This window comes from Python bivittatus, unplaced genomic scaffold (genome assembly GCF_059951505.1).
Source record: "Python bivittatus isolate LINGU-HERP-01145 unplaced genomic scaffold, Pbiv_v1 ctg000700_np1212, whole genome shotgun sequence".
NCBI classification, from domain to species: Eukaryota; Metazoa; Chordata; class Lepidosauria; order Squamata; family Pythonidae; genus Python; species Python bivittatus.
In genome coordinates this window covers 48,590,336-48,606,875 of record NW_028277098.1, presented here as the reverse complement: position 1 = coordinate 48,606,875, position 16,540 = coordinate 48,590,336, and the positions used below count along the sequence as shown (strand labels likewise).

General features: G+C 39.0%; 1 protein-coding gene across 3 annotated transcripts in view; it reads left to right on the top strand.

Annotated features, from left to right (window-relative positions):
* Positions 1 to 16,540, top strand: part of RAD54L (RAD54 like) — a 64,218-nt gene that overhangs the window by 36,865 nt on the left and 10,813 nt on the right. For 2 of the 3 annotated variants that reach the window (XM_088154423.1, XM_088154422.1), the window contains exons 3-13: positions 1,712 to 1,806; positions 3,544 to 3,660; positions 5,580 to 5,666; positions 6,175 to 6,294; positions 6,706 to 6,766; positions 9,265 to 9,400; positions 9,964 to 10,033; positions 11,095 to 11,383; positions 12,108 to 12,232; positions 14,648 to 14,798; positions 15,704 to 15,830. In XM_088154423.1, coding sequence (XP_088010549.1) covers positions 3,652 to 3,660; positions 5,580 to 5,666; positions 6,175 to 6,294; positions 6,706 to 6,766; positions 9,265 to 9,400; positions 9,964 to 10,033; positions 11,095 to 11,383; positions 12,108 to 12,232; positions 14,648 to 14,798; positions 15,704 to 15,830 — 1,175 coding nt within the window. In that variant the 5' untranslated portion in view covers positions 1,712 to 1,806; positions 3,544 to 3,651. Of the gene's footprint in view, positions 1 to 1,711; positions 1,807 to 3,543; positions 3,661 to 4,208; positions 4,655 to 5,579; positions 5,667 to 6,174; positions 6,295 to 6,705; positions 6,767 to 9,264; positions 9,401 to 9,963; positions 10,034 to 11,094; positions 11,384 to 12,107; positions 12,233 to 14,647; positions 14,799 to 15,703; positions 15,831 to 16,540 lie in introns of those variants that run through there. The other variant, XM_015888412.3, reaches the window with a different exon arrangement.

The window sequence follows — 16,540 nt, the reverse complement described above, 5'->3', positions numbered from 1 at the left end:
CAAGTCTTTATCTGAAGTCCTTACTTCAGAATTTTTGTTTTTACCTTCCACAGAATTTTAAAACCCTCCTTATCAATCTTGCCATGCTCTGACCAAACACATTTTACCAGTCCTTGTGAAATGCAACCCATCTTGTGCCAGCAATTCATCATCTAGATACATCAGATCATGATCCCAGAAACCAAACCTCTTCTATCAACATTATGCATGTGGTGAGCCACTGGCTTGCAGTATTGTTCTTTCTCTTTTCAGTTGCCTTCCAGGGATGGGAGGGAGGGATGAAAATAGCATCCAAGTCCCAAGGTCTTGAAATTCTTTCTGAGATTTTCAAAATCTCTGGTGAGACTGTTGTAGCTATTCCTTACAGGGTTGCTGGTCTCCACATGCCTCAGAGGGAATGGATAATGCTCATGGACTTGATAACTCTTGGAAGTTATTCTGTCACGTCCTTGAGCTCTGCTTCTTGCAGAATGCACACTTCAGAAGCAGTTGAGTCCAGTCAATATATGTTTTTTTTAAGTCCTCATACTAGTGAGTGAGTCATCAACTACTATGATTTTTCTTTTTGACTTCTTATAGAGTACAGATGGATTTTCTCTGCCCTTTAGGGAGCCACTATTCTGTCTCCCATTCTACAATATCTCTTTACCTGAACACTCAGAGCACGTTTCATCTTAAAGGGCTTGAAAACTGTTTCTGAGTTCCACTGGTGCAGAATAACTTCTTGGGGGGGGGGGTTGCTTCTGGTTATTTTACTCATCCGCTGGATTGGCTTCTCTATCTGTCTGTCTGCCTTATAAAAAGTTGCCGTACAGCCTCCTTTCTTTGAAGTAATAAATCCTCATCCTTCCTCATGAACGGAAGTGTGACTTTTTCCTTCTTAGCTGTTTTGAACCTTGGGAACATATCTTGATATTTATAAAGCAAATTTCAATAGTTAGATCAAGTTGAATCCAGGATTAATATCAGCAAGTATAGAGAAAGGTGATTTTTGGTTTATTCTTGTAGCCTCCAAAAATCTGCTCTAGAATGCTTAGGAATTCCCCATGTTACAGAGGCAGTGTAGGGGACTGCAGGGGGAAATCAGTGAAAAATATTTCCCTTCCAGAATAGCCTATTCTGGAGTGTTGTCTGTTCCTGTAAATGCAATTACTTCTTCCACTGATGAAGGAGTCAGTCTGGATCCAAATCAGTTGATAAATAGCTTGCTTTATTACTTGCAGATGTGTGCATTATTTGCCTGCCTGGGGAGTATAAAGAGTTGCCAGTTAGGCACAAAAGACCACCAGCCTAACATTAAATAAAATTTAAAAAAATATCATTCCTCTTCAAAAATGGCAGCTGTGAGTTTTCAACTGTGTAAACACAGGCTCCAGTGGACATTGTCAGATATAATTACACAGAATTAATGAAGCATTACTAAGTGGCTGTCAATATTAGGATTCAGGTGTGTGCCAAATCCAATGCTCAGTCACATCTTAAGTCTGGATTCAGAATACTTTAATTAAATAGATTTTGCATACATGCTGGAAGGAGAACAAAATATGCTTTTGACTTTGAAGGAGTCATTGATCAATTTTGTGAGCAATGGTTCTCAGAAATCAGTACTAAAATAAAACCTGCAACCAGGAATCTAAAATTCCATAATGAACTCGCAAAATAAATATAGCTGTGCATCTATTTATATTTTTTTATTACTTTATCATTTTAGGGATAGGAGCTGCAAAAACAAATTCTGGAACAATGTCAAGGAATGAGGATTGAAAACCATTTGGATTACAGTCTGAGAGTAATAATGAGAAAAAGGTAAGATGTCTTGACTGACAAATGAAATATTTTCCAGAATGAGCATCAGTGATTTATTAAGAATTCTAATACTTTATGAGATACAGTTAAGTTTGAAATGTAAAAGAAAGTCAGAAAGAAAAAGAAAAGAGAGAACAAACAAATAGTTGTTTTCTGAAGAGGCTGATCTCAGTCAGCTGCTCCCTCCACTTGGGATCTCACACAAACACATACCAGAAGAAATTCACATAGCTCTGATTTCCGTCCATAAAATAAAACAGAACCTGTAGTGCAATTAGCTTTACTGATCTTAATTTGTTGTTCCAATTTATTAGATTCCAGGTCAGTTGCTGTTAGCATTGCCCTTACCCGGTTTTCAGCCAGCTTCTGAGGAGAAAAACACACCCCAAAAGAGAAAGACAAGATGGAGCCCCCTCCTCTTATAAAAGGAAACCTGAGAAAGGAAACCCACCCCTCTGATTAGCTCTTCTGTGTCTTTTTTTCCTTGCTTCCTCCACCTATTACCTGCATAGAGAGATCAGTTGATTTTCCTTTAACTCTTGCAGTGTCTCAACCTCTTAAAATGGATTTTCCCACATTCATTACAAGGGATGAGTATCTAAATGAAAAAGAGGATATTAATCCTTTTCAGTGTTTGGCATATTAATGTCTGGTGGGCAACCAGTCTTCTCAAGCTGTAGGGAGATTATAACCAATGCTTAGCTGAATATTGTTGAAATGCTGATTTACACTCCTGTTATTCTCCATGCACTTTGTGTTCAATACATAAAACAGGCTTTGGTCAGAAGCTTTTTAGCTCTTTGTAGGGCCTAAGGAGAGAGCCAGTTTGGTGTAGTGGTTAAGGCTCCAGACTAGAAACCAGGAGACCGTGAGTTCTAGTCCCACCTTAGGCACAAAGCCACCTGGGTGACCTTGGGCCAGTCACTCTCTCTCAGTCCTAGGAAGGAGGCAGTGCAAAACACTTCTGAAATCTTGCTGAGAAAACTGCAGGGACTTGTCCAGGCAGTCACCAGGAGTCAAAAACTGACTCAAAGGCACACACATACACTATGTGCTAGATGTCTTTGAGACTCAGAGTACACAAGTGGGAGACTCAAATGCCAAATGTGTTACAAGTATCAAAAAACTAATAGAAAAAAGAGTGGTGGCAATTTGCACTGTCTGTGTTCCTTTTAGTAGTGAGATGACAGGACCCAAAGGAAGGAGACCCCCAAGCTCAGTATTGCAGTACATTGGAAATGCTTCACAAGTGAAATCCATGTCATAGGGTGGCTTCTCCCACATGTGCAATATCAGTGATCTCCCAAAAGGAACAATTGTACTTAAAAAATGACCAAAGACTATAAGATATCAAAAAGCATAAAGCAGTACGGTAATGAAAGGATTAGTGGGGAATCAAGGTTCTGGTTATAAGCATGTTGTAGCAGTTTTATTACTAGCTTCTTGATACTGTTATAATTCTGTATAACCAAATGTTAGCCATTTGGTGTTTGAAGGGGAAAATGAGGTACAATAACCAGTAACAAATGTAAATACAAATACGTTAGGGAACAACTTTCACCAAATAATAAACTTCTGACTTAGCTGGGGAGAAATCAGTACGGCTTCTACAAAAGAAAGCATTTACAGTAATTGGCTTCCTTTTAGAAAACTCTGAATGTGTCCATAAGTGTAAAGTTAGCTCCAGCCTGTATGTGGCCTAGTCTCTACATGGTCCCCCCCCTTTTTTTTTTTTAGTGCCTTCAAGCCAGTTTTGATGCCTGACAACTGCTTGCAGTTTTCTTGCCAAGATTTCAGGAGTTGTTTGCCATTCCCTCCTTGGCCCAAGGTCAACCAGCTAACTTCATGCCTAAGGTGGGACTAAAATTCACTTCCAGGATCACTAGCCTATGAATTCCTAACTGAGGCTGCTCTCGAGCTTTTCAATCCTGCAGAATCTAAACCAGTGTTTTTCAAACTTGGCAACTTTAAGATGTGTGGACTCAACTCCCAGAATTCCCCAGCTGGGGAATACAGCCAGTACCGGAGGCTAGAGACAGTTTGGTGCAGTGACTAAGGCACGGGACTAGAAACTGGGAAATCGTGAATTTTAGTCCCACCTTAGGCATGAAGTCAGCTGGGGAATTCTGGGAGTTGAAGTCCACACATCTTAAAGTTGCCAAGTTTGAAAAACACTGATCTAAACTGTAATACAGAAGCCACGTCCTTCACACTGGCTCTGTTGTTGCTGGTAAGCTCGCTCACTCGGTTGCTTCCTTCCTTCCCATTCCACGCTCGGGACCAGTTTATAAGAGCTGATCCTCTCCGCCTGGAAGGAGCCTAGAGCTGATCGATGCCAGCTGTCTGATCGGCGTGCGATCGGTCGTGCCTCGGTTCAGCCGAGGGGTGGGGCAAAGGCCCGGGCACCTTTGCGCGGCAAATCCGACCGTGAAGAAGGAGCCGGCGCGTTCGGGCAGGAGGGTCGCTCCTCGAGCTTGGTTGCCGGGAGACTTTACCTGCTCTTCCCCGTCCGCCGCCTCTTTTCCTCTACGCCGGACAGTTGTCGCCAGCTTCCCGGAAGATAGGGCGCTCCGCTTTTAGCCGCCGCGGTCGGACCCCCCTTTCCTGCATTGTAGCTTAAGGAGCTGTTGCCAGCCATTTCTGCTCCTTCCGGAGCTGTTTCGAAGAGCTTCGTGATTTCTCTTGAGCGTTTCTCTCGGCCCCGGGGCTACAGTGGGTGGTTTCCCTTCTCACCTTCCCCGCACGAAGTAGCGTTCCTACCAGTCTAAACGCCGGCAGCGCTGCGCGTCTTCTTTCCTTGCCCCTAAACCTGTGCACAGATGGGACATAGCTCTCCAGGGAGAACATGGTAAGCGGGTTCACAGGGAAAGGAGCTCCCGTGATCATTTTATTTATTTATTTATCTGGGCAGTGCGCAAAAGAGAAAAATAAATAATAATAATGCAAAATCCACTCCCCCAATCAAAAACATAATGAGCAGGTAATTGAGGCTGGAGATGGAAACATGTACGTCCATCACAGAACAGGCTCATCTACCATCCCCACCCAGCACATTGGGAGAAGAGCCAGGTCTTTAGGGCTGTGTGGAAGGCTAAGAGGGTTGTGGCCATCTGAACCTGGAGGGGGAAGCTTGTTCCAAAGGGCAGATGCAACAACAGAGAAGGTGTGCCTCCTAGGTCCCATTAGGTGGCATTGTTTCAAAGAGGGAAAGCTGGAGCATGCCCATCCTGTGCCACCTCCTGGGTGGCAAAGATGACTGGGGAGAGGCAATCCTACAGGTAACTTGTTCCTCTGCCATGTAGGGCTTTAGAGATGATAACCAGCACCTTGAATTGAACCTGGAAACCTACTGGGAGCCAGTGCAGCTTATAAAGAAGTAATGATACATGGGCATAGCGAGGTGTACCCATTACTATCCATGCCGCTGCGTTTTGGACAGCTGCAGCTTCTGGATGGTGTCAGGGGCAACCCCATGTAAAGCGCATTGCAGAAATCCAACCAGCGGGGTCTAAGGTGTGAGTGACTGTGAGCTAGGCTTCCCAATTCAGAAACAGACGCAATTGATGTACAATACAAAGTTGTGCAAAGGCCCTTTGGACCGTGGCTGCCACCTGCTGCCTATTGTTCAGACTGGTATTGTTGGATGATGATGATAAATGTGTTCTAAGGTTGGGTTAAAGCCCAAGTACTTCATAAATGTATTGCCTTCATATATTTCTGAAATGGTTAATGTATTATACAGAATAAACAGATTTAATTGTTTCTGTTTGTAGAGGAGAAGTTTAGCTCCCAGCCAGCTGGCCAAGAGAAAAACTGGAGGTGATGGCTCTGGAGAAGATGAGGACTGGTATCCTGAAGCAGTAAGTATCCTTTATTTATTAATTCATTTAAATGCTGCTTGTTTTCTGTCAGGGAGTTCAAGGAGGCCTATGTGAAGTTTCCAGGGAGGCCCTGACTAGATTCAACTCTTCAGTGAATTGTCTTAAGGCAGTATCCTTTCCTTTTATTGAACTCCCTTAATGTTAATAGTCCTCCCTGTGAAATAGGTCTCCTCCATGGGTGAGTGATGCATCAGGTCTACTCATGTCTGACTATGGAGCTATCAGATATAAATTCTGATATGGGCTGATCTGTGAACAAAGAAGTTTCACAACTAGATCTTTATGGTTTTCTTTACAGTTCTTGATGAAGTTCCGTATAAGAAGCCCTTGTAGTAATAATAATCATTTGATATTGTAGTTGTTTGTTGGTATGCTGTACATATTACTAAAAAACAACAGTCGTGGGTAGATCCCCAAGCTTTATGTTCCATTACAGCCAGCCAGGCTGTTCTCCAAAACCTTGTGCAATTTGTCTGATCTATCCTAGACTCCAAAGAGGCAGAAGCATAACAGTAAGACTGATGTCCAGGAGTGTTATCTATCTCCCTTCCGAAAACCTTTGGCTCAGCTAACCAATCGAGCTCACTGCCTTGATGGCAGCAAACATGTAAGTGGCTTATTTATACTTTGTAAGATTTGGCATAATCCTCTTACTCTTATTAGATCATATCTCTTTTATTAATGGCTCTGGCAGGATAGAGGCTGCATCATAGGTGAGTTCACTTTATCTCTCCTGTATGATAGGAAGTGTAAGCTGTTCTTTAAGCTTCGTACCTTGGAATATTCTATATGTTATGAAAAAAGATTTGGGCTTGGTGGGTTTTTAAATCTTGGAACAAGGCATAAACACATATAGCATGATCTGTTCAAACTTCACACTATAATTTATAGCATATACTCTTTAATCTTAAATGTATTTACTTATACATAAATCTAGTGACATCAGTGCAATGTTCTCTAAAGGTTACTTATTGACTAGCCTAAATTATATTTTAATGAATATCTCTTTAAATCCTAGGAAGCCTTTATCCGCAGCATTTTATCAAAACCTTTCAAGGTTCCTATTCCAAATTATACAGGTAATATTTTACTTTTTCAAGCATCAAATCTTACTATTTTTATTTATTGTAAAGATGATTTTAAAAAAAGTTTACAAAAATCACTGATGAAGAACAGTTGCTGTTTCACTGCCTTCTGAACAATATTACCTGGAGTAGGTTTCTGTTAATCCAGCGAGGTTTATTTTCAAGTATACACATATAGTATACTTTAATTGTTCTGCAACTTACATGTTCTTACTGAATACCAAATTAATAATACATTTATTAGATTTTTTTAATGAACTGCACCAACTTGAATAATGTAGATATTTAAAGGAAGGAGACATAGACAAAATGCTTGAATATTCATAGACTGAAGTAATGTGCTCTTTAAAACTTTTCTTAATGTAACTTTGTGTTAACTAAATCAAGGTAGCAGTTACTGGATATGTTTAGGTCTTTGAACTAGGTTGTCATAGTCCCCTGGGATGTTAAATACATAGTAATTTATTTATAAATCTTGCTTTGAGCCAAAAAGTATATTTTGGTGTGTTTATAACACAAACTCAAAAACTGAAAGCTATTGTCATCATAAAGCATTAGTGTTACTGGTATATTACTAATACACCTCAATATAGGAATAAATCAAGGCATTTTTGATAAGATAGTTGTTTACCAAATTTTCTGAGAGTTTATCATACAGATAAGTGGCTCTTTAGACGGGGTACTTATATTCCAATCTAACTATTTACTTAGTTGGATGTCATTGGTAAATAAAACATGACCTAGTTTAACTTCAAACATAGCCAAATTATAAATTATCAATTTTCATGCCCCTATTTGTTTTCTGAGACAGATTATGTAAGGAAAGTCCTACTTAGATTTTTCCCAGGTACATCCTGATACTCTGTATTTTGTTATGCTTTCATATTAAATTCTTTTTATAACCCTCTCCTTTTAAAAACAGAATCCAAGAATTTCATTGGTGTTTAATCTCTGGGTTTTGAATTGGTGTATTGCCAACTGTCAAGGCAGTGATCAGGTACCCAGACAATTGGTTCTTTTAGATCCAGATACAATAAACACACCAGTGAGTAAGGAGATTTCAAGCTTTATTGTTAACTCTAGCCAACAAATTTAAATAGGAATATAAAAATATAAGATACAAAATTAGCATATAGAATTAAACAGAAATACAAAAGCATAGTATAAAAGCATAACATACTGAGCAAGTTGATAACAACTTTTCCCCTACTGTTGGGAGCCACAATAAAGCGACAGTGGAGAGACCCCAAGATGGCTTAAATGACACAGCTCCTGGTACCAAAGTCTGTGTTCATGCTTCAGGACTCAAGGGGTAACTTAAGGTTTTTATCAAAGTCTGGCACTGAAACCTCATGATTCTGTTTCCATGGCACTGAGGCTGTAGGATCTGACCTTGACCAGATAGATCCCAGGGTCTGAGAATTATAACAATCCTGAGTGTTTTCTCTTCTCCCCCCTCCCCCCCACTTCTAAGTAAAAGTGAAAAACAAGCCAGCTAAACCTTATTATGACTCAGAGTGAACTTTCTTAACAAGTGCAGGAGAAATCAAAATATGTCACCTAAACTCAAAATAACAGTGGTCTTCCTCATTGCCACTACAGTTGGTTCCCAAGTTTCTTTGCAAAGCTGTTCATTTGTCTTAGGACTTTTCTGGTTCATTACAATTTTTTTGGTGTGTTTTGAATCATTAATTCACATAATAGTTCATAACAAAACATTAGCAAAACAATTGGAATTCCTAGCATTATCAGTCACCTATTATTTCATTGATATAAACAAAACTATCTGAGATATTAACCTAAAATTCACACATAATTCAAGCATTGGCCTTGTAACTAAGGACACTTTTTCCCCCTTGGATCTTCAGCAGTGATAATACATTTGTTCAGGCTAGTCAGGGACTTTGGTAGGTTAAAGAAAATGGGTAATTAATGCTAGTCACCTCGTTCAGATGAAGCGGCTATAGGTGGGACATCTGTGAGAGGAGGAATGAGGCTTTGAGTTTTTCAGGACTGCTGCTCTCTGCTTGCCTGGCCACATGAAAATGTTAATAGCCTAATAGAAAAGACGCAGCATCCTGTTCTTCCTAAAGTGTAGTTTGTTTGTTTATTCATTCAATTTTGGTGTCATCTGACTCCACATTGACTGTATAAAAAGAACAAGATAAAATACAATGGACCCTAATAACTAGATGGAAAATCTGGCCCCACAGTACCAAAATATATGTAAAACGCATGCCAAACACATCCAGTAAGGGGCTCCAATCACTATTGCCCAAGGCCTGGGAGAACAATCGGGTATTTTAGGCCTTCTAGAATGCCATCAGGTTGGGAGCCACCCAGATCTCAGGACCTTGTTCCAGAAAGCAGGCATGATGACATATTTCTCCTTGAAGATCAAGTTAACATATTGTTGCGGAAATTTCATTTTTGATTCTGTATATTGAAAATAAAATGGTTAGATTAACTGCTTTCTTTGAATGATCTTTCAGGCTCCCTGGGATTGAGAGCATTGGGCATCAAACGTGCAGGAGTTAGGCATGCTCTCCATGACCCTTTTGAAGAAGGGGCTCTGGTACTATATGAACCACCACCTTTGAGTGCTCATGATCAATTGAAAGTGGACAAGTAAGTTTTCACCATTCAAACAACCTCTTCCACAGATAGTTCTTTTCAGTCACTTTAAGTTGGTTTTCATTCAGGATTTGATTTTAGATTTAAACCCTGAACTGATGTGTAAGCTTAGTGTAAATAGTAATTTATAATGTAAGTGCTAGACTTATTCATCTCTTGTAAGACAAATTCAGGATTAGATGATTGATTCAGAGAAGCACGGATATATGCTGTAAACAGGCAGATGAAATTGTTCTTTGATCAAATACTTTGTTAGTGATCATTATTTACCAATTGTGATGCACAGTATGTTCAGTCTTTGTTTAATTTCTGGATTCTGTGTATTCTGATAATGAAATAGTTTAAGACAGCTGCTGGATATAACCAAAGTTTCTTTAAGTTTTGTATTAGCTTTGAACTGCATTGCTTCCAGTGAATTCTGGATGTCAGAATAAAACTGTGTTATACAAGTCTAGTACATTGGCCGCAGTCATCCCCACATCCCCGAGGATATTTCCCAGAAATATGCCTTTAAGTTTTATGTTTCCTTAGATCTGTACTCTGTTTGCTTCTTGAAGGGATAAAATGCCTGTTCATGTTGTGGTAGATCCTTGTCTTAGCCGTATTTTACGACCTCATCAGAGAGAGGTGAGTACAGTGGGAGCCAAGTATAGCAGTAAGTGGTATAGTTTGGTATCAAAGACACTGTAATCTCTGTAAAACCACGAATCTGAGGAACACGTGGCCTCATGTTACATAAGTAGGTTCCAGCAGCTCTGCTTGTCCTGCAAAAGCTCTTATTCGAAGAAGCATGATGATATCTATCAAAAAAAATTTCAAATATTTTCGTTTATTTTATTTTTTTAAACTTTATTTAACTGTGATACAGTGTATGCTGATATATAAATATAGAGATACTTATTTCCCTCTTTTAAAAAGTATATAAACAATACTCTGTTTATATTATTTTTATGTTTTGTTATCCTTTTATTTAAAACAAAGGTATATTTTCAAAAAAGATTATCTGTGAATAAACAGGTAATTATTGAGGTTATGCAATGATTGATATCGATTTAATATCTATCAAACTTGAAACTGCTGAGGTGGGTAGGGATTGTACCATACTTGCCTATGCCATACAAGCCTTTGGAGGGAAGTCAACATTCTGCATGACTGAAACATCATGTCAACCAGAATCAAACCTGGAGATTTCCCACACCTTTTCTGCACTAAAGCAGTAAATGAAATTAGATCTATAAGTGGTGACAGCTACAGGGCTAAATCTAGTGTATACTAGACTTTCCTGCAGAAAATAATGGCACGGCAGCTCCTCTGCAAACCATTGCCAGATAAAGTGTCGATAGCAATTTCACTATGATTTTTTCTTTCTTTAGTTTGTCATCTTGATTTATCTCTGCTCGGTATAAAGCAAAATAATTCACTGATGTTGTGGTTCACACATAATAGGCATAATTATCCACTGTTTACACAGGTGCTTCTTCTTGAAAGTTTGAGATCTTTTGAATACTGTAGTTTTGAATTCCACTAATGATATTCTGCTGGCTAAGTATGTGATTTCCACTGTGTGCAGTTGTTCACTGCTCCTGTAAATGGTTAGATATTTGGTTCTACAATTCAGTTAGATAGCTCAATATAATTTTTAATATTCTGCATATCTGTTTTAATTGAACTCAAGTGCTTTTGTACAGGGAGTGAAGTTCCTGTGGGAATGTGTTACAAGCCGTCGGATCCCCGGAAGTCATGGCTGCATCATGGCAGATGAGATGGGTCTAGGAAAGACCTTGCAGTGTATCTCTTTGATTTGGACACTTTTGCGCCAAAGTCCAGACTGTAAACCTGAAATTGACAAGGCAATTGTGGTTGCGCCTTCAAGTCTGGTGAAAAACTGGTACAATGAAGTGATTAAATGGCTTGGAGGAAGAATCCAGCCGCTGGCTATTGATGGAGGCTCTAAAGAGGACATAGATAATAAGCTAGGTATAAATGCTACAGAATATGCGGCTTTTCAAAATTATGCTGTTGGAAAGCAAGAAGAGTGCTTTAGCTGAACTGCTGAATAGTTTTAGACTAAACCAGACAGTGATAATTTTTTTTAACACTGTGCTGAGGATGATTGCTGGGGTTAAGTTAAATGGTTTGATTAGCAGCTTTTGCAGTTGTGAATTAAGGAAGCAATATAAAAGTATATTAGTTGGACGCACTCTTCAAATTGCTTAGAGAAGACCCATTGAAATAAATGAGAATTAAGTCTATTGATTTTCATGGGTTTATTCTAAGAAAGGCAAAATCTGATTCTAACTCAAAGTATGAAGAGGCAGAGATGCAGTAATAAGTGAAGTTTGGCTAGGTTGTTGGGTCAGGGCTCTGTCCTGACTTAGCAATGGACATGTTAAGTTACTTTGAATAATTGAGATGGCGTGATTGATTGAGATGCTACACAGTGCTTTTCAGGTATAAAGCAGTACAAGAGAGGGGGAATACCAAAGAGTAGATTTAAAGAAGAGCAGGGATGGGGAGTATGAAAACCTGTTATCTTTAGGGGATAAATTACTCATCTGAAGTTATTTTTAATGCCTGGATGCAAATCTGAAAATCTTAAAATGCTTTCAGTTACCTCCCTTTGTCTTTATTAAATTATCTCTGTGTCTCTAAATACACTATTTATCTTTATTCCTTTGCCATTTTTATTTTTTCTTGATAGTTGGATTCATGAACCAGCGAGGCCTTAGAATCCCATCCCCCATCCTGATAATTTCCTATGAAACATTCCGTCTCCATGCAGAAGCTCTCAAGAAAGGAAGTGTTGGGTTGGTCATATGTGATGAGGTAATTGGCTCTTTGGAATATCCATGTTTTAAAAATCTAAATATCAACGGTGAGGGAATGGGTTTTGCTGTTGCAAGTTATTATCAATGCTTTTTCTCCAGCATCACAATTCAAAGGAAGAATCCAACTTTCATAGCTGTGTGTTACAACTGGTAAAATCATGGCTGTTTTGCCTAGATCTGTCATAGTCTTCTCCCAAGTAGCAGATGTTCCTTTATTTCTTGGCTGCAATCACCATCCCTGGGAATTTTTGAGCCTAGGAAGGTAACATTTGTTACTACTTCTTCTCAACCTGTTTGCATTGGGTTCACGCTGCCTGTTGACGTAAGCTTAGAATGTGGTGTTGTGTTTTTTTAATATTGAAGTTTTTTTACTCTCTTCTTCCATCTTTAACATGCGATTCCTTGAGTCTTCCTCACTTCCAGGTGTCAAAGTGGTATCACCAGCATATCTGAGATTGTTAGTGTTTCTTCCAGCAGTTTTATTTTCAATTTCTGTTTCTTCTAGTCAACTATTTCTTATGATACATTCTGCATTTAATTTAAATAACTAAGGTGACAGGTAGAATTGGGAAGCTGTGTCAGATAACTCCCCAAGTTGATGTGCATGCAGTAAACAATATAAAACACAATGGCAGAAAAAGCTGTCACTCCAAAAATAATTTAATGATCAACTGTAGCCCCTCATATGAAGGAATTACACAAAGGGATAGACACAATTTTGCATTCATAGGGACTTGGATTTCTAAGCAAAATCCAAACTGATTATCAAATCTTCAAATCAAAGCTTTACAGAATAGTTACACCAATGGAAGACTGATCTAATCATCTAAGCCTCCTTCAGTATTTTCTCCCACTATATTTATTAGAGGAATAATGAAACTGGGCCCATTGGCAACCTTCATATATTGGTACAGGGTACGAATACAATCTTCCATAGTCCTTCTGTATCTTTTGCTGGCTTTGTCCCAGAACATGCCCTTGTTCAATGCAGCTTCATTTGTGCTTCTGTCCCTTTTTTCGTTAGCAGGAGGATGGCAGAAAGACAAAACAGTAGGCTCTGCCTAACCAGGTGAATACAATAGGCTTGGCTGGAACCTTTTTACTGAAGGAACAGAAAGAAAAGACAAGTCCAGGCAGGTGGCCCATTGTGTTGAGAATTAAATCCTGTTTGAAGAAAAGATCAATGCTGTTGACAATACTACTATATGGGGTTATTTCTTTTCTTCCTTCTAATGTAGACTTCAGAACATAATTACAGTTCTCTGCTGTAAACCGCCCAGAGTCATTTCAATGAGATGGGCAGTGACAAATGTTTCTTTCATTCATTCATTCATTCATTCATTCATTCATTCATTCATTCATTCATTCATTCATATATATATAATTCTCCGTTCTAGGCAAGGTAAATTTAACTATATTTGTGTTGGGTATCAAAAATGAAAGCTGAAATGAAGTAATTGTCATGCTGCTTACTCTCTTTCTTGCTTAAATATGGAATGAATCCAATCCTGTAATTTTGAAAGAAACGATATATGGCTACTAAATATATTCAGGACTAATGGACTCATTTAAACTAATAGTATCTGATCTAAACTGACCATTCTGTTTGCTGAGATGGATAGGTTCAGTGAAAATTATTATTCCATGGATTTGAATCTGGGATCATCTTCATAGGAGATGAGAAGACTATAAGTGTATATATTTTCTCATATATATGAGCTGAGCACTGGTGGCATCAAGTGGATTTAACTTATTTTAATATTGGTGATAGAGGGGTACATATCTGGACATTGAACTAGAAGCCTGTTGTAGTATCTTTTAAATCAGAACCACAATAGATTTGGTTAATTAACTCTAGCAGCAGTGTAATCAATAAATGAAGGTATATTTAATCACATAGATTACGAATCATACAGAAGTTATATAGCTTTAGAAATAAACGAATCTGCTATAATTAGGTTATATTAAATACATATCACCATACATTCTTGTATTTTTTATATGTCTCAGTATTTTAGAAAAGAATATTGGTGTTCTAAAGCAGTGTTTTTCAACCTCATCAACTTTAAGATGTGTGAACTTCAACTCCCAGAATTCCCCAGCTAGTTGCTGAGGTTGAGAAACACTGTTCTAGAGGTCTGTAGTGATTTAATTCCATCCCCTAATATCATACGATAAGTATTTTAACATCAACATTTTTTTGCTATACATTTTCTCCATTCCTTCAGAATCAACATTGGTTGTCTTGAACTATGACCACTTGTGCACCTAATATATTTCCTAACTTTTTGCATCATTAAGCTGGAATAATTTCCTTGCATAAACTGCCCTTTTAAAAAATAAACACTTATAAGATTATATTTTTCTGTCCATGCATGATTATCTTTTTCTCTTCAATATATTTTTTTTCCAGGGGCACCGGCTGAAGAACTCAGATAACCAAACGTACCAGGCTCTCAACAGTTTGAACACGCCACGTCGGGTGCTCATCTCTGGCACTCCCATTCAAAACGATCTCCTTGAATATTTCAGTCTAGTACATTTTGTCAACTCAGGCATTCTGGGTAGGGACTTCTTAACAGTGTAATCATCTAAAGCAAGGACCCTAACATGGCAATCCCAGTCTAAATTTCCTACAGTTATAGAGAAAAAAATGACAGATGGCAAGCTCATATATATATAATTTAGAGATACATACGTATGTACATTGGAGGTGAGGATTTACTTGTATGAATGGCAGATAGCCATGACCTATCTTGGTTGAATGGCAGATGGCTATGAGCTTAGGAAAGCTTCATTTGCTGGGTAGAAATCTCCATTGCATCACATGTTTTCTCTGCGCAAGAAGGGGGAGCAATTCCTCCCAGCCTTCTCCCCGGCAGAGAAAGTCATTCACTGCAGGATGAGGCAGGGAGACATCACTCCCTGCGTAGTCCTGCATGGGGCATTTTCTTTGTGTAGAAGGATGCAGTGTGTAATCTTACCTTTCCAGATCCTGCATAAAGATGGCTGATTCTCCTTTCCTTATCATAGTCCTTTTTCAATTACAAAAACACAGAGAGGTCAAAGCAAAGCTCTACCTGCACTACCTACACCGGGCTCTATCTAAGCTGATAATGGAGGGTGGGTGGAGGAGAGGAGCTTATCTGAGGGCTTGTGGGTTAATTAGCTGGCCTAGGTTGAGATTGCTTGTTGGTTCCCTGTCCCTGCATAACATACTCAGGTATATTATACTTTGAAATGTACTCTGTAAGGCACATTAGAGCTCAGTAATTATGACAATGGTGTCAACAGTGGCTTTGATGTCAAGTGTTAGGTGCTGAAGGTTCTGTTAGTTCTTCTTTTCAACTGAAGAATCACTAGTTCCAAAAAAGTTTTCCACATAATAAGAAGGGAACTGGTGGGAATAAGGTTGTTTCCAGGGCAGTGGAGGCTTAATTCCAAAATGGCACTTTCTGTTTTTGTACAGGGACAGCCCAGGAGTTTAAAAAGCACTTTGAAGTTCCCATTTTGAAAGGCAGGGATGCAGATGCAAGTGAAGCTGGAAGGCAGAAAGGAGAGGAGAGACTGAAAGAGCTGATCAGTATTGTCAACAGGTGAAGTTGAGCATCTTTTTGTGTCTGTAAGAATACTTTCTTTTTTCCTTCTTACAGTTCTTCCCTTCATTCTGTAGGTAGATGAGATGATTGTTGCCCAAGATTGTCTTCTGCTTGTTTAACTATTCCTTTTTAAACCACCATTATATAATTTCTGTATATATTTCATCTCAAAACTACAGGTACCAGTTCTAGGTTGCAGAAATACAGGCAACCACTAGATGACAGCACAGAATTAGAGCTTTCTATATCTCTCTTCTACCACCTAGTGGTCCTATTTTTGCAAGCCAGAACTGATAGTCCTACTGTTTTTTCTGTACAGGTAGTCCTTGACTTATGACCATTCATTTAGCAACCATTCGAAGTTATGACAGTGCTGAAAACAGTGTCTTGTGACCCGTCTTTGCACTTATGACCATTGCAGCATCCCCACAGTTACGTGATCCAATTTTGGGTGCTCAACGACCGGCATGTATTTACGACAGTTGCAGTGTCCTGGGGTCACATGATCGCCATCTGCAACCTTCCCAGCTGGCTTCTGACAAGCAAAGTCAATTGGGAACTGTGTGATTCACTTAACGACTGCATGTTTCACTTACCAACCATAGCAAAAAGGTCATAAAATCAGGTGTGGACACGTGATGCCTTGCTTAATGACTGCACTGCTTAACGATGAATTTTCCAGTCCCTATTGTGGTCATAGGTCGAGG